General features: G+C 42.4%; 1 protein-coding gene across 1 annotated transcript in view; it reads right to left on the bottom strand.

The window, feature by feature from the left end:
- The window catches only part of RFTN1 (raftlin, lipid raft linker 1), a 129,026-nt gene extending 109,629 nt beyond the window's left edge, over positions 1-19,397 (bottom strand). The window contains exons 1-2 of the mRNA XM_063128553.1: positions 19,074-19,397; positions 4,289-4,441 (exon numbers count right to left, since the gene is read on the bottom strand). Coding sequence (XP_062984623.1) covers positions 4,289-4,433 — 145 coding nt within the window. The 5' untranslated portion in view covers positions 4,434-4,441; positions 19,074-19,397. The remainder of the gene's footprint in view (positions 1-4,288; positions 4,442-19,073) is intronic.
- Between the last annotated feature and the right edge of the window lie 2,231 nt (positions 19,398-21,628).

Genomic DNA, 21,628 nt, shown 5'->3' with positions numbered 1-21,628 from the left:
AGCAACTACACTACACGCCAGCTCAAATGGATGGACTACCTTGTTTAGGCTTTGATGCACTACGAGCTCCATCAGACAAGTGTTTTATTGCATGCTTGTAACTGAGCATTCATGGATTTTCAAGGTTCCCTCTCATTATGTTGCATACCTCCCGCCCCTTCTAGCCTTCATTGGGCAACAAAAAAACATCTCAGTAAGTCCGACTTATTTTTTGAGATGGAACTTGCTGCTATCTCCTGCTTTGCGCAGGAGAATTGATAAAGACACCCCCTGAATCGGCCACGTGCACTTCTTTACTTCCTCTTTCCTTTCCCTTGAGAATGATAAAGTAATGAGGGACAAACGCATGAGCAGAGAAGTGACAGTAAGGAAACGCAATTTTCCTCCATGTGATGACACTCAAAGAGTTAATCTTGGTTAGAATTTACACTGAACAGGTGGCACATGCACTGCTATTTTGATAATAGAAGCTGCTATTCAGTACGGTTGAGCTATTTTATGACACAGGTGGAATAAAAATTGAAGACTGAGGGAAGGAATCAATGAGACCCTCAACACTGAGTGAGAACTAAAGGCTAAACTACCATCTATGTTAAATATGTAGCACGCACTGTAAGCCTACAATGACATTATAGTATAAATCAGCTGCTAGGAAAGTATTTCTGCTAGATAACCTGATTAGCCATGATTTTTGCCTTCTCATAGCAATTCTTCATTGTTTTGCTTTGCATATGGTATCACAAGTGGTGCTTTAAGCTCAGGTCTCAATTCAAGAGGGAATAAATGGTTGGAGTGCCCCATAAACTCTTGAAGGAACTACCTCACAAAACCAGTCCTGACAGTGGAACAGCTAACAGCCACACCCCAGTCAATGGTTAGGAACAACAGAGAATAGCAGGAAGTGACATACATCAACCTCAGACTTGCATGAATCCCAATTTACATTTTACATGGCAAGCACGTTTGTAGTAGTAAACACAGTGAAGAATGCCACAGATGTATACTTTTGTAAACACCTGGAAGCCTCATTCAGAGTTTTCCACCAAGTGTCTGCTTCACACTTTACAAATTTTAACCACTGCAAACACCACTGTATATGTGGCAAATAAACTTGGTGTGTGAAGTGTGAATCCACCCTAAGAGCAGGGGGTTGGACTCGATGGCCTTGTAGGCCCCTTCCAACTCTGCTATTCTATGATTCTATGATTCTAAGATTTGCAAACTGGAGTGCTGAAGATACTAGTTTCAGCAATGGACAAATAACTTTACACAGTCCATAAACATTCTATATTGTAACCAATGTGTTCACTAGTTAGTTAATCCCAAAGAGAGATTTAATACCTCTCCAGCAATAGTTCCCAACCTGCTCTCTGCAACAGCCTACTGTGAAACAAGCATCTTAAAGGCTGCGTCCACAAGGTCGACATTCTGATTAGTGTTACATACATACAAGGCTAGGTAAACAGCTAGCAGGTTAGTTTGCATAAGGTTATACTCAGTTGTAGCTGATCAGAGGATTGAATTTTCAAGTCAGCTGACAGTTGGATGATTTTCCAGGAGGACTCAGATAGTATGTGTGAGAGGATTTAATCTGAGCATACTGAGGGATACTCTGAGTATGCCTGATGTGGATAGTTTTTTTTCCTGAATGAGTAAGGAATGTTGTGGCACAACTGGAGCATCAGGGCCATCTCTCCAGTAATATCTAAGATGAAAGCTTTAAACTGACTGGGAAGCTTTTAGCAGCTTGGGTATTAATTGCCAAAACACAGTTGGCTGTAAAGATATCTACCAAATCAAGCTAAAATTTAGAGTAGCATATTCCTCTTTCTGGATTAGGACCAAAACAGACATTACTTTAAATCCATATCTAGCAGCTAAGTCTTTATTCATTTTTACTTTACATTAGGTGCAGGTCCCCCTATTCATATCTTAAAGAGAAAAAAACCTCCTCCCAGGCGAGGATCGCAATCAGGATTGGGGCCCTTGCACCTACTCTAGAGTAAAAAAAGATGTAGCTGCTAGATATAGATTTAACGTAATATATATGTTGGCCGGTGAACTCTCTTTCACAACCCATTTTAGATTCATTTTCTTCATATTCATTTGATATGTTTATAGCAGGAAGAAAATGTAATCAAAATAACGTATGTTGATATATGTTAAAATTTACTTGAATTGGAAGAAAAATAACTTATTACTCTCGTTTGTATTAGAGTTAAAGTTTAAAATTTTATTTTAATGTTTTACTTTTTTTTCCTCTAAAGAAAACACAAAGCACCTCAGACTAAGGCTCATTTTATCCCAAATTTGAACCCAACACGCTTTGCTGCATTCTACACATCTCACAGCATCTGGATTACATTACATTCCTTCCCATTTATTTTGCTCCATCCTACTTGCTGATATATAAAAACTGTATATAGCTTATTATATTTGGGCTTGGCCAGTGCTGTAAGACAGAATTAACCTATACAATTCAACAGACTTAAGCAGAAATGGGTTACATTTAAAATAACTTCAAGCTCATTCTAAAAACTGTTTGGATGAAACACGTATTCTTATGCAGTACATGATGTGACATTAAGTCCATAGATATGGCACAAAATATATTATTACTTATCCTGCACAAAAGTTGGCATCCTTATTTTGCATACTGTGTCATTTAAACAGGAAACACACTGTCACTGACTATTTAATACAGAAAGTTCACAACACTTCATTCTCGCCCGCTTGTAAAAATACTAATGAAATTTTAATACTAGAACTGAGTAAAGTGTACTTGTTATGGATTTGTTTTCAAGAAAATTAACGTCAGTTAAGTCATAAATCTAAGCATTGTTAATGTAAAAAAAAAAAGATTTTTTCCACATGACTATACACTCGATAGGAGAATATGACTACCTCATTTGCTAACAAGTTATTTTTAACACCACAAGTGTTTTAAAAAAGAAACAACATTGAACAGACAGGAAATGGTTTATCATGCACAGACATATGAGTTTGAATTATAAGTATAGCACTAGTAACGATTAACAATTCTGTTAAACAATTGCATGTAATAAAACAAGAACTATAAATGGGCTATAATGCAAAGTCAAAGTTTTCATGTATGAGAGGTTAATTTCAATGTGATCTCTTGATAATCACATATTTTAGTCACTTAATGCATGATAAAAAATACAACACAGTTAAGTCTGCAGAAGCTAAGGGTCACAACGGGTGCCACAACCTATGCAGAACGGATAGCACAGGTTATAGTAAAAACAACAAGTACCTATGCACAGTAGAGAAATGACTCCATGCTTATTCCTGGCTACTAATGCTGATCCTCACAAAATGATTTGCATAACCTCAAAAAATTTCTGTATTCTATTTAGAACAGAATGTAGAAGTAATGGGACATATATGATGAGCAGTGTATGAGTGCCTATTTTAGGACCAAACTAGACTGGATGCTCCCAATGAAAATCCTCCCTCCAGACCTGTTTAAAAAGAAATCCTCACATGGTTGTTAAAGCTGCATTTAGCATCATGTCTGCTTGTCCCTAAGGCCAAATGATCATTTTTCATGAGCTAACCCCTGTTAATTCTGATGAGATATGTAAAATAAACAGTTAAATGGTCAGGACAATTTGTTGCTTCTTTTCAAATTTCTTCAAAAAGAAGTTTATTCGCAGGGGGTATATTGGGCAATGGAGTCCAAATAAGCACATATATATTATTCTAATTAGCAAGCCAGAAGACTAGTGGCCATTGGCCAACCTGTTAAACTTACATCAATGTAAGTTTACAACAATGTAAGTTTACATACAACTACACTGTGGTGTAGCTGTTAAGAGTGTTATACTGGAAGTCGGGAGATCTGGGTTCTAGTCCCCACTCAGTCATGGAAGCTCACTGGGTGACTATGGGCCAGTCACAGACTCTCAGCCCAACCTATCTCACAGGTTGTTGTTTTGATAAAATGGAAAGGAGGAGGATTATGTATACTACCTTAGGTTCCTTAACAAGTAAAAGGGCAGGATATAAACATGATAAATAAAGATCTTCTATATTTGTCCCTGAGGTACTTATGATTACTTTTACATTATTTTATAAAATTGGGAGAACTGCCAACCCTATTTTAGGGTTGGAAAAACTATAAAGCAGAGCATGATAATATGTAGAGCAACTAGCAAAAGATTTAAATGCTGTGTTAGCTTATCCATATTCCTAATCAACATGAATAATGACAACTATCCAAGATAGGACGTTTTTAAAATCTAAAAATAGAGAAGTGACTTACCATCACTTAAAGTTGTAAATTCCAGAAAATGATATTCATAGAAGATATCTATTTTGGTTTCTACTTGGGGCCTCTTCAAAGTTGAATAGATGTTACCCGGCCGTTTTTCACCATGTTTTTCTAACTTGTTTAGTCCGCAACCCATTGCAAAAACTGATGATAAAAAGGGATGGAAAAAACACTGATTAGTTAGTCCAAAATATCTTCCTTGCCACAAATAGCACTTGTTTTACTAGGAATTACTAACTTTTCCATAAGCCTTTCAACAGCATGACTACATAAGCAAAAGGTAATCACATAAATGAAACATATTTTCATTTAAGGTATGACTTTGCAGGCATTATACACCTCAGGAGATGAAAGGAAGAGTATGCTAGCTGTATTCCGTCTGTTGCATCACCATGTGCATCCCCACTGCCCTCCACATGTTGACAAGGCAAACCTCTGCAGCAGGGAACCCTTCCCTATGTCTAGAGCAGGATGCAGGACCAAAAAAGGGTGGAGGCCAGATGACCCCCTACCCAGCCCTCCATGGGCTACACAGCATCAAGTGGACATGGCCACACCTTTGATGTCATTTTTTTTCCTCTGGCCAAAGTGTCAGGTGTATCCCCCACAATGCTCAGGCCAGGGACATGCTTCACTGCACATGGGTTTTCCCAGTCAGGGAAGCATGAACACAGCTAATCCAAGAATGCAAGCCTAGAATGCAAAGTATCTGTTGCACTTATATACCGCAATGCAAATTTATGTAGCATTTATAAAATGCTAGCATCTAAATATTTCAAAGCTGTGTACACAAGTCACAGGAACATAAAAATAAAGATCAATACATAGACTATATTGTATGTACATAAGATGGTAGACTACACTACAGAGGGAAGACTTGCATGAATAGATGGGTCTTCAACATCCGCCTAAAAATGAAAAGTATTTCTGGTGGCAGGGCTAGCAGCAAGGCAAAGATTATTCCATAAAGTGGGTTCCACGACACTAAATGCCCCGCTCTAAATGACTATTACCAATACCTGAAACTCTGTAACCAAGCTATTGTGGTCCAAGAACTGCCACGTCTGGCATACCAGCCAAAACTGATAAAAGGCACTCTAGGTCACTGAAGCTACTTGAGTCTCTAGTAACAAAGATTGATCCAGAAGTACCCCAAGCCACATACTGATCCTTCAGAAAAAGTGTAACGCCATCCAGAACAAAAAGCCTCCTATCTCCTGGACCTGAAAAACACTCCCATACAGTGCCTCTGTCTTGCCAGAATTCAGCCTCAGTTTATTGTCCCTCATCCAGTCCACCATTATATCCAGGCATTGGTCCAGGACCTTCACATCCACACCTGATTCAGATGGAACTGAGAAATAGAACTCCAAACCTCATTGCCAGGAGGGTGAGAAACTGTTTCCCAATGCCACTTTCTAGAAACATCTTTGCAGGTAGAGCTGGAACCACTGCAATACAGTGCCTTCAGCTCCCAATCCACTGAGCTGGTCCAGAAAGATACCCTGGTCAATAGTATCAAAAGCCTCTGAAAGACTGAGCAAGAGTAACAGGGTTGCACGATCTGGAAAACCAGCATTCCTGATAGTGTGGAGAGGCTCTCCTTTCCAGAACGTTGTTCTCCACATGTAGAAGGCAATGGAAACACACAAGGAGGAGGCAGGGCTAACATGGTTTCCCTTCTCATGGGTTTAGCCTAGAGAGAAATATGTCTTTTGAAAAACAAAGTTCATCCTAAACTATTTCTCGGCCATTAGATTATAAATCCAACTCAAGCCACATATGAGAATAAGGTGATAAAACACGATTAGATTAAATGTGTAACAACATGAAGGCTACATTCTAGTGACAAACAATTTTTAAACTGCAAATGGTGTACTGCAAACTCTTTATACCATGTACAGAGACAGAAGGAAAACTCATTCTTTTTATTTAAGTTATCAAATCATTCTTCCATGAATGTAATGATCTTGAGACTCTTAAATCACTCATATGTTTAGCCATATGGATAAACCAAGAATGAAAATCCGCCTCTGACTATATAAGTATTAACATAATGAATATAATGATACAGAGTGAACCAATATTGAAGGTAAAAGCAACATCAAGACCAGCAGCTGAATTTTTTCTAATGGCTCCTGAGTAATGTAGACAGGTCACAAAAAGAGCAGAACAATGTCACACACAACGCCACTTCTAAAGTTTAAAAATGAAATCACTCATTTCAGGGATCAGCCAACTCTGAAACGCTCAATTTATCATTTCCAAGACACACTGAAAACTAATTTGAATTCTTTTGCCAACAGAGAACAACTGTTTTAGAAAGTACTGGGGGCAGCATTAGAGGTGGCATCAGCAAACTTGTGTCTTGGAACATGATGCACTGTCAAATAACAATAAAGGGGCTTAGTAAAACAATCTCCAACAGAGAAGCAATGAAGAGGACAAGAATGTTGGACCCCTCCATCATCCTCAACTTCTTCCTCTTCCAATCCCTCCCCCAGACCATTTTTCTTCCTGCACAGATCCCAAGACAGTGAGGAAAACAACCTGGAGAAGGGCTGCAAAGGGGAAATGTGCAGGAAGTGATTCTCCACACTAATGTACATTGATGGTGCTAAATAAATAAATAAATAAATAAATAAATAAATAATAATGATTCTGGCAGCAGTACACGTTCAAAGACATGGATTTGCCAAATGACATGTATTTCCATCCTCAATACATCATGCCTACAATTACTGAAAATGACCATGTCATACTTTGGGCAAGGTCCTTGAGCGGGTGGTTGCGGGCCAGCTCCAGACACTCTTGGATGAGACTGATTATCTGGATCCATTTCAGTCGGGCTTCAGGCCTGGTTTTGGCACGGAAACAGCCTTGGTCGCCCTGTATGATGACCTATGTCGGGAGAAAGACAGGAGAGGGAGTGTGACTCTGTTGATTCTCCTCGACCTCTCAGCGGCTTTTGATACCATTGACCATGGTATCCTTCTGGGACGACTCGCAGAGCTGGGAGTGGGAGGTACTGCTTTGCAGTGGTTCCGCTCTTATTTGGCGGGTCGGATACAGAAGGTGGTGCTTGGGGAACATTTCTCTGCCCTGTGGACTCTCAAGTATGGGGTCCCGCAGGGGTCGGTTTTGTCCCCCATGTTGTTTAACATTTACATGAAGCCGCTGGGGGCGGTCATCTGGAGCTTTGGAGTGTGCTGTCATCAGTATGCTGACGACACGCAGCTCTATTTCTCCTTTTCATCTTCAGCAAGAGAGGCTGTGGATGTGTTGAACCGGTGCCTGGCTGCGACAATGGACTGGATGAGGGCTAATAAACTGAGACTCAATCCAGACAAGACTGAGATGCTGTTAGTAGGTGATTCCGCTGACAGGATGGGGGGTGTTCTACCGGTTCTGGATGGGATTGCACTCACCCTGAAGGAGCAGGTTCGTAGCTTGGGGGTTCTTTTAGACCCATCATTGTCACTTGAGGCTCAGGTGACCTCAGTGGCACGGAATGCCTTCTACAAACTCCGGTTGGTGGCCCAGCTACGCCCCTATCTAGACAGGGATAACCTGGCTTCAGTTATCCATGCTCTGGTAACCTCCAAGTTAGATTACTGCAATGCACTCTACGTAGGGCTGCCTTTGAAGACGGTTCGGAAGCTGCAGCTCGTGCAAAATGCAGTGGCCAGATTGATTTCGGGAACCAGAAGGTTTGACCACATAACACCTGCTCTGGTCCGCTTGCACTGGCTGCCTGTATGTTTCCGAGCCCAATTCAAGGTGCTGGTTTTGACCTATAAAGCCTTACACGGCTTGGGACTACAATACCTGATGAAACACCTCTCCCGACGTGAATATACCCAGTCACTACGTTCAACATCTAAGGTCCTCCTCCGGGTGCCTACTCCGAGAGAGGCTCGGAGTGTGGCAATGAGAGATAGGGCCTTTTCGGTGATGGCCCCCAGACTGTGGAATGATCTCCCTGATGAGGCTCGCCTGGCACCAACGCTGCTATCTTTCCGGCGCCAGGTTAAGACTTTCCTCTTTGCCCAGGCATATGGCGGCACATCCTAATTACCCACATGTTTAGTTTTTAATCGGTTTTTAATGCTTTATGTGTGTATGTTCTGTGTTTTAGAGTTTTAAATTTTGTATACTTGTTTTTACCTCAATTTTTAGAATTTCTGTAAACTGCCCAGAGAGCCCTGGCTATGGGAGCGGTATATAAGTTTAATAAATAAATAAAATACAGCTGTTTGCTATATAGCAGCAATTCCTAACCTGGCACCCTCCAGATGTTTAGGGCATGCCATCTCCTCTTTTCCTGCAGTCCTTGGGTTGATCTGTGTGTGCACTGGGCGGGTGTGTGTGTGTGTGTGTGTGTGTGACAGCCAGCCAGAAACCCAGGCAACTAGCATGGAGACCTCTAATTCTGTGGCTGTCATGTCTGGTTATGAAGGCTCCCCAGGGTTTTAGGTCTACAGATAGGGGAGGGCCTGTTTATCCACCAAAGAGACCCAGGTTCCAAGTCTGGGTAGGGCTGAATCCTGAGACAAGATGGCTTGTATCCTAAGGAAATTTAAGGAAGTTCTTGGAAGTGATGATTCCTCCCCCAACCCCAGCAGTCAGCCACGCTCAGAATAGAATAAAAAAGCAAGAAAAAAACTCCTTACAGACAGTTTTGTAAAAATTGTCAAGAGTCAATCTAAAAGGCAGTTGAAAGAGAACTGAGGGACTGGGTGGGAACCCGCCAGGAACATGCACAACAGGATGGTGGGGGAGGGGTTCCCGCCAAAAACACTCATTAGCTAAAGAAGTTTTTTCCCAATTTGAAGCTCTGCGTAAGTGCAGAATTCCATGTGTGATGCACAAAGACCACAAAGAAGAACTTCAGGGTTTTGGGAGGAGTCTGCTGAGGGGGGAGGATTTGTTCATCCACCAATAAGACTGAGGTTCCAAGTCTGGGCAGGGCTGAACCTGTCCCCTCCTCACCCAACCCCAGCAGTATCACATGTGTTATCCCACATTTCAGAAGGGCCCTCCAACTCTCCTGAGAAGCTTTTCAAGGGTGCAGGGGGTTTCAGGGGGAGAAAAGGATGGGAAACTGTCCTTCCACAAAGTTCCTTAATTTATTTATGTTAGGATCCAAGGCAATAGTTCTACACTGATAGCATAATGCAAATAAACTATTCCAACCATAGTAGGCTATATATTTCCCAGTTCAAATCAAAGCTACTGCAGAAAAATAAGGAACAATTCTAAAGTATATGGGGCCAATCCTGCCATAATAAGGAGGAAAGTCGTCTAGCCCTTGTGTTCACTAGCTGAAACAATCCTATCATCAGTCCCTGTCAAAACTACATAAACACATATCTGTTTGAACAGGTTTCATCCAAGTATAAGAAACTCATTTACAGTATTTGCTAGTTAAAAAATGACCCCAATAGCTATCTGATTGAGGGGCCATAGCTCAGTGGAAAAGCACATCTTTGCATGCAAAAGATCTGAGGTTCAATCCCTGGCATCTCCAGATAGGACTGGACAAAATTCATGTCTAAAACCCTGGAGAGCTGCTGGTAGGCAACCAAGCTACATGGCTCAATGGTCTGGTTGGGTATAAGAGTCTCCTAACATATTAGGACAGTGCAGACAGTTCTAGCCCACACGGCACACAAAAGTGGCAGTCCTCCAGCTCAATTTACCCTGCAGGAGGCTGCTATCTGGTCCACACATTACCAGCTGCAAGTTGCCTTTTCACCACACCCTTTGCTATTTTCTCCCTACTTTTGCAAGAAGATCTTAATTTAAAAAAATACTTTTTCAAGTGGTCCACCAGTAAAATTCATTACCAACCAATAACACAGTTGACACAAGAGTTCGCACATTTGAAAGATATGAAGTACAAGCAACACAAAGGACCAATGAACAAAATGAGAACCATACACAAAAGAATTTGGACAGAAATGGAAACATCTTAGCCTTGCTAGCACTACCAAGCCCAGGAATTGCTGTTTGCTTTGTAGCAGCATTGAATGCATATTTTCTCCAAACAAAGGTAATTTTCTCAAATGACTCTGTAGTTTGCATTGCTTACCAAATATACTACTTTGCTCACACCCTGCCTAAGAGAACTTAAAAGTACTCTTAAATGATATGACTGATACAGTGTAAAAAATTTAAATTACCACTGAAGTATAAAAATACATCTGCACAAATAAGTTTAGTATGTTGGGTTTCTTTATGTCTGAGGTGTTGAATCTTTCAGCCTGAGGGCCAAATTTCATTTCAAAGTATTTCTCCGGGGGTGGGGGGCTAAAGACAGAAAGGGGCGGAGACAAAAAATACCAGTCTATTAGCTTTTTACTGCCAGTAACTAAATCTTATGAAAGCCATTTCAATCGGGCCTGCAAAGTACTGAACAATCAGTGATTGGGGGAAAGGGGTGTAACCAGGGGAATGGGGTGTGGACATCTGGGGAAACCCATAGAGCTGGGCAGGGACTCCAGGTAGGCCAGAATTGGCCCCCAGTCTGAGTTTCTGCACTACTGCTTTATGTCTTCTCCAGACTCATTCAAGAAAGGGCTGAGATAGCATATTGCCTTGTAATTGGAAATGGTCCACCAGCTGAAAACGTTTTAAATTACCACCACATCTCTATTGCATGTATTCACTCAACTCCTAATCAGCAATAGCAACACAGCCCTCTGACCCATGTTTCATATTAGGATTTGTTGAAGTAGAATACACAGACTGAGCAACAGCATTAAAAACAGGATGAACGGTCACATGACTACTTCACATGACACTGTTTAGCACATCTGGCTGGCCACTGAGCTTGTTCTTGTATCTACTTCCCCTTCTCCAAGCAACTGCGTGCTGGTTCACACATCTCTCTCCATAGATTCTTTTGCACATTTAACTGCTCATGCCATACTACTTGCACGAGCACTGTCGCATGAGCTTCCATGAGGTGATGATTCATAAAATCAGATTTGTGATCCCACTGATTTAATTATCCAACATCACACTGGTCACCCATACAAACCAACTTGAACAAGCAGTTACATGGTGAAGAGAGCAGGCTGAGGTAACATTAATGGCAGGGCTGGCGTCAAAGGTAGGCATGGTTGGGTAACCGCCGCGGGACCACACCCCAGCAGGGTCCATTGACAAGAGCCCCCTAGAGCTGCCCCTCCTCTTCACCACTGCAGCCTGTTCCTTCACCTGCCTCTCGCTCTGGCCTAGACAATGATCTTTGTGATGAGGAGAAGCAGTAGATTCCACGGCCTACTTGCTCACTGGCTCTCTGCCTGTCAAGCAAGCGGTAGTAATCATGAGAAGGATGAGAAGGAGCAACTTCAGCCGGTGACAATGGTAGTGAGTAGGTGAACACATGAGGCAGAGGGCTCATTGTGGGTGTCTTTCCAAAACGCCCCCCAAAAACTAAAGCCAACACTGATTAATGGGCTTGGAGATAATGGACTTAAAAGTAACGCTGGAAATGATGAATGTTAAAGAACTCAAGTCTTTCCCCAAAGTCTGTCTCACCTGCATCTATCTCCAAGCTTTGGGTGTTCCAGATCCACATCTATTCTGTGCCCTGACAGTGGGCTATTAAAATTTTAGATACATTCTTTCTATGAGTGTAAGGAAGCAAAGAGTTCACGGCATGTTTTTCAACTTCTCGAAAATGTAAGTATTACAGCCAGTCACTTATGATCTTCTATTCAACCAGTTAAACAAGTACCCGACCGGGGCTTAGGAAGCAGAATAAAACAGTGCATATCTAAATTAGGCCTTGCCTATTCACAGCTATACGGAAAGAGAAATGGAACAACATAGCACTAAAATTCTGTGGCCAGGAATATTTGCAAAAATACTGTCAATGTATTTAAGCCAGTGACCAGGCCCCGTGTCTGGGCATAGTGAGGCAGGTGACCCTGGCATCATGAAAGGGCAGCAAATGGTTAGTTGTTTAATATTTATTATTCTATTTTTACTGCACTGAGGTGGAGAAGCACTTGATCAGCCTGGGGAACTATGTATCTTGACAGGAGTGTCTTTGGAGCTCCTGCTTCAGGCAGCAAAATATTTTGGGCTGGCACTGCCAGTGATACCTCTCCACCCCCACAATAGTCCCAGGAACTGCACTGACATGATAGAGGTGTACAAAATTATGCACGGTGTAGAGAAAGTGGATAGGGCAAAGTTTTTCTCCCTCACTCATAATACTAGAACTTAGGGTCCCATGAAGCTGGTTGGTGGGAGATTTAGGACAGATGAAAGTACTTCTTCATATAGCACATAGTTAAACTAAGGAATTCACTTCCATAAGATGTAGTGATAGCGACCAATTTGGATGACTTTAAAAGGGAATTGGTCAAATTCATGAAGGACAAGGCTGTTGAAGGCTACTAGTCCTGATGGCTATGTTCTACCTCCAGTATCGGAGGTGGTATGCCTGTGTGCGCCAGCTGCTGGGGAGCATAGGAGAGAGAGTGCAGTTGCACTCATGTCCTGCTTGGGTTACCATTGGGCAGCTGGTTGACCACTGTGTGAACGGAATGTTGGACCAGCATGGCTGGTCTTATCCAGCATGGTTGTTCCAGCATACAAGGAAGTTGCAGTATTGTAATACTTTATCAATTACATATGCAACAAATTTACTAGCATTTCTAAAGTCATCTGGAATTTTTGGGTGACAGAGCAGAATGGTTCTATTCCCTGCTTATCACATTAGGATCTGCAGAGTTGGTGTACAGCATTGAGCAGGGGTTGGATTCGGTGGCCTTATAGGCCCCTTCCAACTCTACTATTCTATGATACTATGTTTTTCCTACCTTTGCAATTGATTATTTAATGATAGTTTGCACTATAAACATGCACAAATACTCAGAACTACACTGTTCTCCCTCCAGATGGAGAGAGGAAAACACCGAGGGGGGGGGAGAAAACAACACTTCCCTGATATTTTAAATTTGAGGTCAAGTTAAACATCTCCAAAATAATTGTAGTGACAGAAGTTAAAATAACTTTTGAGATACTAGCAAATGTACTTATATCTGTGACCAATGGGATTGTGCAGTAGCAATACATTTTAGAGCTTATATACCAATATAAAAAGCTGACACTAATAGATTCGAAACTGAGTGGTAAAACGCAAATGTAATAAGACTGTCCCAGATCTTGAACACACATTTTACAAGGATTAGGAATCTCAACACTACTTCAGTTATAACATTTAAAATGGTTTGAGGAAATAAGAACACAGAGCGTTCCCCCTCAACTATATAGTAAATACTTATTGGTAAATGTTCTAATTCTCACTGCAATTCTGTCCTTAACACACTGTACTGATTCCAAGAGAACATCCTAAACTGCATGCAATGTTGTAGCCTTTAATATAACTTATAAAAATTCTGAATAATTAAAGATAAATGGGATAACCTTTTGTTAGATTTTTCAACTACAGATTTCAAATTGCAGTATAATTAAATCTCATCTGAAACAAATTATTGAGTGGTTCTTTTTTTAAAAATCTATCACCCAGTTCACTCAGCTGGCTTGATTGCCTTGCAGAAAGATCTAGTTCAATTTGTTGCCCCAGACGGGATTAGAAAGTGCTGTAGAGTTACCATGCTGACTCCTAGGAAGGAATCAATGTTGCCTTACATCACTTAGCAGCAACCCTCTGGCCAATCTAAGAGCATCATGCATGCACTCAAAGGGGAGTCCTATTCAGATTCCATTTTTTAGAAGATTGCAATGTGCTGAGAGCATCAAGAGCCAGGACACCTCCTGGTTCTGAAAGGGAGGCAATGCACTGCTGTGTGAGGAAATACACTATAATCTCCATTTTCCAGACAGACATTCACATGCACCTGAAAGCATTGTTATTCACACATTTAGTAAGTCATCACACTACAGGGCCAAACATCATTGCTGTCGTATTAATGCATAACCTCCTTCTAACCTGGGAAACAGAAATGTGTTGACGTAATGCAGACATTATTTCAAGACGGATGGAACATGGCCTGGGGAAAAAAAAACCTTATCAGTGTCATCATATCTAATAATTCTGAGAAACTTTCAAATTATAAAGAACAAATGGGGCTTGCAAAGTAATGTTGCAATAGACACTTGCCTCTTAATAGAAATGTCTCTATTCTGTGCTATTAGAGGTGCATCTGATAAAGTGACAGTGTCCACAATAGCTCATGCTAGAATAAATAAATGTGTTAAGAGTGTCATCAGAACAGAGAGGGGATCGCATTTCCTTATAGTTGCTTCCACCCACCACCCACTTCTGTCTCACAATACTTCCTCTTTCTTCACATGGGGAAGAAAGAGGAAGTAAACAGTGACCATGTGGCCCATTCAGTGGGCGTTTTTATCACGCTGCTTTTCCTGCACACAACAGGAACTGGCAGTACATTTTGCTTCCCCCACAAAAAAAAACACACAGATTTCCCGGGGTCTTATTTGTGGTGGAAAGAAGACCAGAAGGAGCGGGAGACACACAGGAGGCGGACGGCAGCATTAAAAGGACCCTGAAAAGCCATGAGTAGGCAGTAACAAGCATGCAATAAAATGCTCATCTCATTACACGCTCAGTCTTTTGAGGTGCCACAAAAATATTTTTTGTGTTTGCCAATACAAAGTAAGACAGCTACTCCTCTGGAAATTATTAGAGGTAGTAATATAAATCCATACTGGTCTGCGTAGAATATACATCATACATTTCTGCTTGAAGCAGCCTTCCTAAGATATATTCAGTCCATTAACAGTCTGTCTGCAATCCATACAGAGCAAACACCAGTCATCCATAAAAGAGACAACTTGTAGCCCCTCCCCAGTTAAGGAGGATTCCATACAATTAGAACCACAGCAGTATTAAACTTTTATGCACTTCAATGCTAGGTTTGGTGGGCTAGTAGGAATGGACCCAGGCAAATCAGTGGGACAAGTAGAACATCACTTAAAATAAATGTTATCCATGAACCCACTCAAATTAAAGATGTTTGGGACAAAAAACAACCACCTCACAAAGTATTAAGCAAAAGCTGTTTTTTCCAGCTGTTCCTGAATTCAGTCCTTCTCATATATAACACAATCCTCTTTATTTTATTTGTTTATAGCTTAGAAACTACCTTTCAAGGCATAATTATTCTCCCAAGACAGCATACAACATTTCATACAAACATAATCATAAAATATAACCATCCCATTAAAACTCCAATAATCAGAACAGACAAAAAGCAATTGAATAAAGCAATTAGCAAAAAGTGGACTGAATAGGAATGTCCCTGTTCTTTAATTTTTTTCAAGGATGGGGTCCAACACTTTCTCAAGGGAGGGAGTGCCACAGGTATGGGGCCACCGCCAAAAAGACCCTGTTTCTGGTAACAATCAAACGAACATCTGTCATCAGTAGTCCAGTAGCTTATCATAAACCTTGGGCAGGCTTCTCCGGGTGCATTTTGCATATAATCTGATCCCAACCCATTAGGATTTTAAAAGCCAAAACCAACCTTTGAATTGGGCCAGAAACAAATAGCTAGCATAGCTGGTACATAATTGGTGTATTAGAGAGTATATTGCAGTAATCTAATCCAGTCTGGCTATAAACAGAGCGTGTATGATTTTGGGAAGGACTGCTTTCTTCAGATACAGATGCAGCTGCCAGACCAGCTGAAGATGGTAAGATGTCACCAATGCCTCCATTGAAAGCATCAAATCCAGAAGCACTTCCAAACTTCTTCAAGGAGAGTGCAACCTCGTCTAAGACACACTGCATACCTCTATCCAGATAAGAAGATTTACAAAGGACCCCTATCTTGTCTGGATTAAGTTTCAGCTAGCTTTCCCTTATCCATTCCAAAACCGCTTCCAAACACCTGTTCAGAATTTCTACCACCTGGGATTAGACAGTCTAAACAAGAGGTAGAACTGTGTGTCATCTGCATACTGATGACATTGCAGCACAAACATCCAGATGACTTCTCTCAACAGTTTGAAGTTGATGCTTAAAAGCATCAGCAACAAAGTAAAACCTTGAGGCACCGCAAAGGCCAATGGCCAAGAGGTTCTTTTTAACCCCTCCATTTACCAGATAACATACCTAGCATGATCAGTACTCAAAACCAGAAAAAGGGGCTATTTGTTCTATAGGGCAGTAACTAACTGTTGGTCCTGACAGTGGAAGATTCTTGTATCAGCCCAAATTAGTATGTTTACAACTCCATATCTAAATCTAATGTAGACTGACTGAAAACACTAATCAAAAGAGCTAGTTTAGCTTGAAACTACTAGACAAAAGTGCTGTTACATTTTAGAGACTTATCTAATCCACTGTGACCTAAATTAGAAATTCATGTGGTTCAACCACAACATCCTTTAGTTTTAGGTGGTTTTGTCTTTGACATTTAAACAGCCAGGTTTTGCTACTGTACGCCTCTCAAAGAAATCTAGACTGGCCTGGTATACAAACTGGAAGCTCTTAAATCACACACAAAGAGGTCCATCAGACAAGCATTTTATTGCACGCTCATTACTAGGCACTCATGGATTTTCAAGGCTCCTTCTCATGACATCATCTGTCTCCTGCACCTGCTCACCTTCTTCACGCAACAAAAAACCCACCCCAGTTAAGCCCAACTTATTTTTTGAGATGGAACTTGCCGCTATCAAAACAGCCCACTGAACGGGCCATTTGTAGTTTGTTTACTTCCTCTTTCGAAAGAGAAAGTAATGAGGGACAAACACATGGGTGGAGAAGCGACGGTAAGGAAACGTGATTTTCCCCCATGTGATGACGCTCTAAGTTCCACACCTGGTGTCTCCAACATGGTGGCCACGAACACCAATGTGCCCATCGATACCTTTCTTGGCACTTGCTAGGTTCCCTGCTTCTACTGATTTTTATCTTAAAATTTTTAATTCATTTTTTTCAACTGGGGAGCAGCCTTGCTGTAAAGCAAAGGGCTGCCTCCAACATCACCTTTACTTGTATTCAGAAGAGTGGCTTTGAGTTTTAGAGCTCAGAGTGCATCTCTGGTGTGTACCTAGGTTTTGAAACAAGTTTCTTTTCTTTTAGTCTCTCCAGTTTACTTCCTGGGAAATATGTGTTTCGTGACTGGCCATGACAGTCATTTTATAATGGGTAAACCCCACCCTTGGCAGCCATTTTAAGAGCACTAACAACACACACAACATTCCAAATGTGCACTGACACAAAAAGCTTGTGTATCCGCGTTACCCAGTTGCATATCAATCTAAGAACTGGCACATCTAAACACCAACAGGCACACTGTGTTGATACTAGCCTACTGTGTATTTGAAGAAATGTTCAAGTCTGGTTAAGAAGCAAACTAAATGAGAATTATTGGATTTAACTTTTAAAATTCAAAATAGCAACAGTAAACCAGTGAAAGCTCATCTGTTGATGGATCCTATAGCAGATTCTAGAAAGATGGAATAATATCCATTCGTTTCAGCAAACATGGGTTGATTGACAGGTTCAGTTTTGGAGCCAGAAAGTTCAGGTGTTGTTGTTTTTTCTTATTGTGGAAATGCACGGAGTATGGGTAAGGCTAATCCCAGCCTAGCACCACCAAGTTCAGGACACTTTGGGTCAACCTGCTACAAAAAAAGCGCATCAAAACAGAACATGGATTTCACTGCCTAGTTGTGATTCATAAGAAACTTTCACAGGGATGACACCAAGCAATAGTGAGAGACGGTTTCCGTCCAATATTTCTGCCTGTCTTTTCAGCTATACCTCCCACTGGGGAAGTACAACATCTTTAGAACATGTTGCCAGTGGCAATAGATTAAGGTCAGTGGGTGGAAAAAAATTAAGTACACACTGTCACAGTCCTGATGTAAATGCATACATTTTTATACTTACTAATGGCATTTTCCCTCCCCAACTGTTCAGGCACAGGCTTTCTTCCCCCAGTAATGTATCTGACTATGGGATGAGTGTATCCAGCCGCTTATATAGAGGATATAAAAGCCCTTGTTTTCTTTCCTATAGTTTAAGTTTATACTGACAGGAAGAGGCTCAGAAAGGATCCTGGTCAGAAACTTCCAGGAGAAATGCAAGAACACAGACAAAACACAAGCACCATTCCCCAACCCTCCTTCCACCCCAACCTCCCCACCCAGCCACCCCCCTTTCTCTCTTTTAATCTCCTCCAGATTTTTTAATAAAGACAGTAAAGCGACAGTGGCTGCTATCAGACCTAAGCGACAGAGGCTCCTTGCCTGAACGAGGGGAGCTCTGCAAAGACGGTTAACACACGCATGCACGCACCCGCCGCGCGATCTAAGCACCTCTCGTCCTTTCTGCCTCAACTCGCTCAGGCGCACACACATATGGTTCGACTTCGGATTCCAAAACCGAGGGGTGGAATCCTTGGCTCCACTGAAACTCTCGGCAACGTTGCCAAAACAGCCTTCAGTAGAAGCCAGCGTTTCAGCCAGTTGTTTTTCTGCTTCTCCACAGGTCGTTCACCGCGCTGATATAGATATATATAAAAAGCCCTCACACCTGTATCCGTCCACCGGGGAGCTAAGGGGAGGGATGCAAACGCATACAGTCATACACACATGGTACATTTTCCTCTCCTCTACCTAACGGTAAAGTTTGTCGAGGCGCTAAACGCCAGCCGAGGACTTGGGAGGGCGGAAAGCGAGCGGCTCGTCCTGGAACCCGCCGCGCCTTTTAGCGCTGCCCCCTCCCAAAAGCTCCTCACCGACCCCGCTTCCTTACCTGAGGGGCTGCCTTGGCGTTTTTTTGTTTTTTCCTTCCCCACCTAGGACTCGCTTCTTCACCTAGGACTCGCTGGCGCTGCTTATCCCCCCGCTGCTGCTCCCTCTCTTCACAGTCGGAACAGGGACCCCGCCGAGCAGCCGCTCCCCGCGCGGTCCATTGCAACGCAGAAAGTTTTCTCTCCCTCGGGGAAATGAGCAGCGGACTTGGCGTCGCTTCAGCAGCGGCTGGAGGAGGTAGCGCCTAATAAGCGGGACTGGGAGGCGCCTCGTCTCCAGGGGGAGGCGACGGGCGCAGCAACTCGCTGAGCTCAGGGGAACCGCGGCACTTCTTCTTCTTCTTCCTCCCCGCCTCAAAACGAGGCTGTAGGGGAAAGCCGATAGAGGCTGCTTTTCGGCTGAGGGACGACGCCCTCTTCGCACCCCGAGAGTTGCTGTTCTCGAGGCCGGGACTCTCCCTCAGGCATGCCTGCCTAGCAATGTCCCCGCCCAGAGTCTGGGATTTCTCCCAGAGTGACTATAGTGAGTGCTACAAGCTAGACCGACCAATCCTATCGATGTGTTTCCTTCGTCCCACTGAGGAATCCTTGTGGGCTCGTTCTCTTACGCGGGGTTGCGAGGGACGGTCTGTGCTTCAGTGTCATGGCACTTCGCTCTGGACGTCGCGCTTCTCCGCCTTTCGCACATACAACAGCCCTACCCGTCGAGGCGAAAATAAGAGCTGGTAACATGTTCAAGACGGTGTGTTTTCAAGCACAACGTTATGGACAGTAGAGGGCATTGTGTAGTGCAGCCTTCTCGAACCTGGTGCCCTCCAGATGTGTTGTAGTCCAACACATCTGGAGGACACCAGGTTCGGGAGGTCTGCTATGCTGTCTGCGCAGCTAAACCAGGAATAGTAAAAATGCGACCTTGTTGTTAAGAGTACAACTCCCATCATCCTTCACGATTGGCTATCATGGCTAGGTTGTTGCACTCCAACAACATGTGGAAAGGTCGCTAGTTCTCTGCCTCCAGTCTTCTGGACGGTTTTGAAGATGGGAGTGGACTTAGAATCTTTCGACATGAGGCAATCCGCTGCATCTATGGTTTGATTGCAGAATTAAGATCTGAGCACTAGGAAGAGCTTTTCCTTTTCTGCTACAACCTCTAGGTGGAAGAGCAGAGCAGTGCAAATGCACAAGAGATCGGGTTTATTTTCCTTTAACAGTAAAATGCTGCACTTTCCCTTCCCAAAAGTGTGCTTTAGACAGAAAAGCGAAATTGTAGAGTCACATTGTTATCTAAACTAAACCCCTGTAAATAACCATGAGTAGGAAATGTCAAGCACATGATAAATGCCTCATGTAAAGCCTATAACCTCTAGTTATAGTCACGAGTGAAAAAAGCAGTTTCTTTCACTTTCACAATTAAATGCTGTATTTTCTCTGTCCTAAAAAACCCTCACCAAAAGTGCTCATTAGAAACAGAAGCAAAACTGGTCGGCCACAACATTGTCTAAACCACGGGGCGTGAAATGATTCCACGATTGTGTGATGAGCCCGCTCGTTGTGGTTCCATTACCCCTCCCCTCTCCGTAGCTGCCCTGTCCATTCCAATCCGTGCATGTGTGTCTAGGGCCCTAGTGATGCTGTACAAGAGCAGGGACGATAAGCCTACTAAATACTTCCTGCTATGACAGGTAACTTCTTCCTGCCTACCACTGGCAGTTTTTGCATCCAATATAGGTAGTAGGAGCAGATCAGGGATGGAATTCTAACTCAAGAAGGTAACCTGACCACTCCCCACAAATGATATAAGGTCACCACTATCAGTTTACTATCATCCAGACTAGAAATGTGCACAAAGCCAATAACTCAAGTACCTGATCTCATCCACAGACTACCCATCAAGGCCAAAACATGTAACATGCATGTATGTAGCATACTATCAAGAAAATAAGCATTTTATAAAATGGGTAGAAATTTATCCATTTTACAGAAAAAGTACACTAGTGACATTTAATTTTCTAAATATTTCTGTTATCTTTCTGTTAACTGAGCACAGCTTTCCTGAACCCAGATGTTTTGGACGATAGGCCATACTGGCTGGGGCTAATGGAGAAACAAATGGAGTTCGCAGGTGCCTAGTCCCAATAAAAAACTGAGACCCCAAGATAATAACTAGGTCAGTTAGGCTGACCTTTTAAGATAATTAGGAAAGTCAGGCTTCCCCAACACCCATCCAAATTCCATCCCTGATATAGGTGGAGAGATTCAGCAGAGACACACAAAATCAAATTGCCTTGTCTGAATTTAGACTTTTCCCCATCATGCTTGTCATTATCTCTAAAAAGCTCCTTGGATACTAAAGTCTCCAAGATGGTGCCTAATATCGTGTAATTCAGATCTAGGGCATGTTCCTTTTCTTTTATCACCAGTTTGCCTTCACAGAAATGAGTGTTGTGACCAGCCATGCCCACCATGGTGGCCATTTTGTGACTGGGCAAGCCCCCAGGGCAGCCATTTTGTGAAAGCACCCACAAAACTCCCAAAATTCCAAATGTGCCCACAACCC

Source organism: Elgaria multicarinata, chromosome 1 (genome assembly GCF_023053635.1).
Source record: "Elgaria multicarinata webbii isolate HBS135686 ecotype San Diego chromosome 1, rElgMul1.1.pri, whole genome shotgun sequence".
Classification (NCBI taxonomy): Eukaryota; Metazoa; Chordata; class Lepidosauria; order Squamata; family Anguidae; genus Elgaria; species Elgaria multicarinata.
This window is presented reverse-complemented; position numbering and strand designations above follow the sequence as displayed.